At 42.8% G+C, this 6,608-nt stretch overlaps 1 protein-coding gene across 4 annotated transcripts; it reads left to right on the top strand.

Moving 5' to 3' along the window:
• Window positions 1-306: 306 nt before the first annotated feature.
• LOC306925307 (uncharacterized protein) lies at window positions 307-5,966 on the top strand. Of its 4 annotated transcripts, none has more exons than XM_079504062.1 (3): window positions 307-704; window positions 2,941-3,042; window positions 4,251-5,966. In XM_079504062.1, the coding sequence occupies exons 1-3, from the start codon at window positions 701-703 to the stop codon at window positions 5,642-5,644; spliced, it is 1,500 nt and encodes a 499-aa protein (XP_079360188.1). In that variant the 5' UTR covers window positions 307-700; the 3' UTR covers window positions 5,645-5,966. The 4 variants fall into 4 exon arrangements, with proteins under 4 accessions (XP_079360188.1, XP_079360189.1, XP_079360191.1 ...); XM_079504063.1 differs by having other exon boundaries at window positions 307-686; XM_079504065.1 differs by having other exon boundaries at window positions 307-678.
• The last annotated feature ends 642 nt before the right edge of the window (window positions 5,967-6,608 follow it).

A 6,608-nucleotide genomic window follows, 5' to 3' on the forward strand; every position in this document is an offset into this window, starting at 1 on the left:
TGTTGTAGAGGAGGTCTCTCCGAATCCGTATATCAGACCAGTTGAAAACTGTTTTTTGTCCAGCATGATCAATTTAGCTATTTTTTTATATTACTTATTTCCTTTTTACGAAGAAACATAATGTGTTGTTGTGTTGTTGCATCGTTTAAATGCTTAATTTATAGTTCTAATGGGCAAATTAATATACATTTTTCAATGGATTCAGTTTACTCTAGAGGATACTCTTATTTTGAAGGGTTTGCCCACCAAAAGTCTTGTATTTGTAAGCTAATATTTGGCAGTGAGACACTGGCCTGGTAAGCCCACTATCCAGCAGCAACAGAGCACAGAGTGAACGGACATGAAACGGAGAGAAAGTCTGTGTCATATCAGTTTTCAGCACAAACCTTTGTGTGTAACTTGTGTCTGAGGTTGTCTTTGCTCCACAGTCTGTGTAAAGAGTGACACTAGAGGCTGGCACGTTGTGAACACGGGAGGAATTTACACGTGAAGTCTGTTTGTTTTGTGGGCTAATGCTAAAGCTCGTCCGTCCATAATAGTGAACAGACGTTTTCTTAACCCAGTTGGACGTGTTCGAGGGACAGTCTGCCGTTTTCAACCTGAAGACACAACGAGGACAACCCAGATAGAGCTTTGAGCAACCAGAGCTTCACTCGTGGGGTGAGATGGAGTAAGACTGTAAGACAGTGAGTAAATAACTATGTGTAAGTGTACCTACCAAATATAGACCTCTAGACCTACTGCACATGTATGTAAACAGAGCTGCCTGGTAGCCTACCTATGAACGCATTTTAAATCTGAGGCTTTTTCAGTATCTACCATTTCATTAGTTTTGAGAAAAGAGTGCTATTTGTGACTGCAAAAAGATTGGTGCTGTTTGTTTCAAAAAAGCTTTATACCCTCTAGGTCTATGCATAGCTCTGTTTACACAATGCTACTCCCTCCAACTGTATATACCTTCCCCATTTTCAACAGTTTTAATTATATGTTGACATTTGCTTTGGCACTGTAAACGACGTAGGGGCAGCGGTGGCCGAACGGTTTGCGGAGCGGTCTTGTTATCGGAAGGTCGCCAGTTCGAATCCCCGGACCGGCACGTTAAAATTACCACCGCTGAAGTGCCCTTGAGCAAGGCATTGAACCCCTACCATGAAATGTTTGAAAAGGGTCTGGCTGTAAACAAGCATCTCGAGCTTAGTCCATTCACCCTGGGTAAACAAAGAACTTTGCTTACTTTGCTTTTACGTATGCTATTTCATGCCAATAAAGCTCCTTTGAATTGAGTGACCTGAAATGCCACGTTGACCTGCTGCTAAACCTGCACCCGTGGCTGTTGGAGAACTTGTAGCTATATGGACAGGGATAGCATCTTGTAGCCATTGTATTCACATACTGTGATGCATTAACTTTCAATCAATCAATGGCTCACATGACGTTTGTCTTTCGTCTACCTATGGATGAAGTCTGCTCGGGCCGGTAGAAGCTAGCCTGGCTAATAAGCCAGACTAATATATCACAACACTGTCGCGGTATATCAGTCTGGGCTGGCTCCACTTGGATTTCATTTCCCGAGAAACATTTTCTCTTTGACGCAATTGGTCAGAGCTACTGTCAGTCAAAAGTCTCAAGCATTGAACGTCACTGTACCAAAGCCCGCCCATATTGCATACCGTGTCCCGATTGGTCCGACCTGTTCTCGGTTGTAGGAAAGAGGCGTGCTACTGAGCCTCGCCAGACCGTAATCCACTGGTAGGCAACTTTTTTCAGTAGGCCTACTGAAGATACGTACTTATACCCGCCTGACTCCGCCGGGGCGGTATTGGTTCACGTACAGCCACCATCTGGTAGAGATGTTCCGATACCATTTTCTAGACCGAGTATGAGTACAAGTACTTAATATTTAGTACTTGCTGATACAGAGTACCGATACGAGTAGAAGGAGGAGAGGACACTGGAGCAGCATGGACATTTTAAGCCTTTTATTAGGTGCAAGTATACAAAAAACGACTTAACGTTTCGACCTTTGCGGTACCGATATGGGTACTTTTTATTTTTGTTAGCGTAACCACTTATTTTACCCCCTTTTTCTCCAATTTAATTTCTTTGTCATGCCTAGTAGTACACTCCGCACCCCGGCCGCACAGGCTGTCTGACGGAGAGAGGGGGGAATGAGAGAGAGGCGGGGCTATTGGAATCTCTGGCTGCCTGCATTCACATGCATGCGTCTCTCAACAGTTCTGTCAAACTTCACCGCGCGTTAATTAAATTAACGGCGTTAAAAGGACTTTGCGTTAACGCACGATTAACGCGTTAACTTTGACAGCCTTAGAAAAAACATCACTCTTGAACCAGGTAAAGCTGTCCCCAAACGTTCGATGGACAATCGCTGGTTAGGTTGGTACTTCAACCTGGGCTCAACTTTTTTCTTTTTGTCATTTTTAGTTGTTTCTTTTTTCTTATTTTTGTTTTACAGCAAAAATATATAAGAAAGAATGTCCAGCGCGTTCCTGCTAAAGCCCGACAAGGATGCAATAATCCTGAGTACGACAACACCAAATTAATGTAATCTCTCTGACATGCACTTTATCTGATGCGTGCACTTTACAGCCACAGCACGCAACTACAGTGCTCTTTCAAGCTGATAGCCTGCATGCAAACAGACCGTCCTATAAACTAAGAATCCTAAAAACAGGGCTCGGGGATAGCCTTACATCCAGGAAAAGTGTCTCCGCCCGGTGGATTATTTTACATTTTGGCCCACAAGTTTCCTGTATTAAATTAAGCGTGATTTATTCCCTAATATTAAATCCCAGAATCTTTGAACACATGATTCATATGTTGTAGAGTTGTGCTTAGACCATTTTGCCTTAACAGTCTGCAGATATTATTCTCGTTGACACCACTATGTCTTAAAGTCATTATTCACTTGCATGGTTTCAGACCAGTGTGTGGAGTCCAGACTGCAGGTGAAGATGAACTCTCCAGACTCTTCCAGGGACATTTCTATTAAACAGGAGGAACCTGAAGACCACCCACACCTCGGTACGTTTCATGTGCTCTCTCTCTCTTTCTCTCTCTCTCTCTCTCGTTTCGAGGAAGCAATCTGATTGGTTGAAGTAGCCATGTCGCAAATGTCATTTATTTCATCCAGAACATATTTTCTGTAAGCGAAGACCATATAATTTAGAGAAATGAGACATAAATCTAGCTTGTTTTGAGCCAAAAAGAAGAATCCGAGATATTTTTATTCTAAAATCTGCGTCCTCAGACGGGAATTTTCATTTCCGTTTTTTTTCTTTTTTTTTCACCGCACCGGAGTGTTATGAGCGCGTACAGGACACAGTTGATCACCGTAATCAATTGATATTAAAATAGACATCCAAAGGCGACCTCAGCGCCCGGGCCTTTGGGCGGGAGGCGTCAAAAGGCGATTTCGGTGCCAAATTAGTTATATGCCATTGACAATGAATGGTCAGCTTTGAGTGTTGTTTGTGCAGATTTTCCAAACTTAGTGGAGGCATGCGTGGTCTCAAGCATCAAATAATCTTGAGAGCGTGTATGATAAGAAATAGTTTTCCATTGTAAAAGATAGTTTTTAAATAAGAAGGTGAACTAGATGAATAAAAAACAATGCTGGTCTCTCCTAGTCGCAAGGGAGGACCAACCAACTTATTGTACAGTATGCAGTGATGGGTGTTATAGCCGTCGCCTGTTATAAATCTGAGGGCAGAATGATAAACTGAGTCCAAACTTTTAAGTGTGTTAGCTGATGCGTTTCTGTATACAATATCCCCATAGCAGAGATGAATAGTAACTTCCTCCTGGGGGATCCCGAGGCCTTCCAAGGCCAGTGTGTCGATGTAATCCTTCCATCTGATCCTGCCCTGGGGTCTCCTCCCAGTGGGATGTGCATAGAGGACCTCCCTTGGGAGACGCTCAAGAGGCATCCTAACCAGATGCCCGAACCTCTTAAGCTGAATCCTTTCCAGGTGAAGAAGCAGCGACTCTACTCCGAGTCTCTCTCGTGTGACTGAACTTCTCACCCTATCGGATGCCAGCCACCCGTCAGAGGATACTCATTTTGGACGCTTGTATTCGCAACCTTATTCTTTCAGTCATGACCCACAATACATTTTAATCTCTCTGCAATATGATCACTGTAAACGTTTTTTATCACGATAAACTATAATGATTATGCTCCCATTCCCAATTCAGTGTTGAATTATCATGTTCTATGTTTCTGCTCCTAGACATCCTGCACATGGTTGTGTGTAAAGAGGAGGTTTCCCCTAAACAGGAGAGCAGCCCCAGTCTGTCCCAGGAGGAACCAGAGCCTCCACACATTAAAGAGGAAGAGGAGGAGCTACTCCAAAGACCAGAGGAGCCTGCTGGATCAACGTTGACATTACTAGCAGTGAAAAGTGAAGATGGTGATGAAGACATCTCTTCACACTGCTTTGACGTTGAATCTGACACTGATGTCACTGATGACAGTTTTGATTGGGATGAGACCAGTGGAGGTCAGTCTGCTTCAAACACCAGCTCTATAACCAGGAAGAGACAAGGACACACAGAGGAACCGAGATCTCCGAGTCATCAACAGTTTAGCAAGACTTTAACTCAGCCAGGAGAACTAAAAGCGTGCATAGACGCCCTGAATATCACAGGGAAAAAACTAATCTGTAAACATTGTGACAAGAGTTTCAAATACTCATGTCAACTGACGATACACCAGCGTGTCCACACTGGAGAAAAACCATTCCGTTGTACACTGTGTGACAAATGTTTTACTGTGTCAAGTTCTCTGAAAGTACACCTGCGTATTCACACCAGAGAAACACCATACGACTGTAAACATTGTGACAAGAGTTTCAAAGAATCATCTAATTTGATGAAACACCAGCGTGTCCACACTGGAGAAAAACCATTCCGTTGTACACTGTGTGACAAATGTTTTACTGTGTCAAGTTCTCTGAAAGTCCACCTGCGTAGTCACACCGGAGAAACACCATACGACTGTAAACATTGTGACAAGAGTTTCAAATACTCACATCAACTGACGACACACCAGCATACCCACACTGGAGAAAAACGTTTCCACTGTACTCTGTGTAACAAGTATTTTACTACGAAACAATATCTTAAAAATCACAAGCTTATCCACGCCGGAGAAACACCTCACCACTGTAAACACTGTGACAAGAGTTTCAAATACTCTTATCAACTGGTGACACACAAGCGTACCCACACTGGAGGAATACCGTTCCATTGTACATTGTGTAACAAATATTTTGCTAAGTCAAGTTCTCTGAAAACACACGAGCGTATCCACACTGGAGAAAACCCATTCCACTGTAAACATTGTGACAAGAGTTTCAAATACTCGGCTCAACTGATGACACACCAGCGTGTCCACACTGGACAAAAACCTTACCATTGTACAACATGTAATGAGAGGTTTTCCACGTCATGTTCTCTGAACAGACACCAAGGTGTCCACATTGGAGAAAAACTTTACCACTGTACACATTGTGGCAAGAGTTTGAGAGTGTTAGGTAATCTAAAGACAGACCAACGTGGCCACACTGGAGAAAAACCTTTCCACTGTAAACATTGTGACAAGAGTTTCACTTTGATCGATTGATTACTTTATTAGACAGACATGCAAACGGCAACAAGACACTTTGTCTAAAAGGACCCAAAAATAAGTCCTTGCGGTCTAATAATCCTATGTATTCAATTCATAAACGGGATAACAAAATGCAATATCATCGCAAAATATAAAACACTATGGGCCCCATTTTAGCTCACTGGGAGGATCAAAATGAAACACCTGTATGTTGGTAGGGAGGTGGATAGTGACTGAAATCTGTTATATTGAATTTGTACTGATTATTATTTAATTATGCTTATAACTGCTGTGTTCTGTATGGCATTTCCTATAATAAAATGTCCTGCAGCTGTAATTATTTAAATTAGGCTAAATCACCAAGATGGAATGAGATCCACATTTGGGTAGTAGTAAAAATGATAACATGCATCTATAGATCTAAGAGGTTCTCCGTCCTAACATCGTTTGAGTATTGACTAAAAATGTTTAGTTAATATTATAAAATCACAACTGAACTGAGAGGGGGAACCTATACATGTATTCTTATAGTTACTGTACTGTGCTCTGTACTGCATTGTAGTCTACTGTGCTCTGTACTTTGATTATATTTGGAAAAAATCTTTGAGAAATTACACAGTTACCGCGTGGGTGGCCCAGGGGGGGCGGCCCAGTTCCGGCGAGCCTTCCCACGTCCGAAACGGCCGAGAAGTGACAGTTGGCGTTTGGGGGTCCCCAGAACATCCAGACCCCCAGGAACACAACACACACTCACTGTGTTGCAGCTTTCCGTGCTCGGACAGACACAGGGACACGCATACATACCTTGGGACACACATAGCTGCGTAATGGAGCGGAGGCACCGCTCAAATACAACACCTTGGATCTAGACAACTTAATAGATTCAAAATAACGAGCTGGAGTGCATTTCTAGGTATGGATTTGTATTTACTCATTTACCGCAGAGATTGTACATGATGCCTTTGGAGAGTGTGGTGTG

The sequence above is a fragment of the Electrona antarctica genome (assembly GCF_951216825.1).
Source record: "Electrona antarctica genome assembly, chromosome: 6".
In the NCBI taxonomy this organism is placed as follows: domain Eukaryota; kingdom Metazoa; phylum Chordata; class Actinopteri; order Myctophiformes; family Myctophidae; genus Electrona; species Electrona antarctica.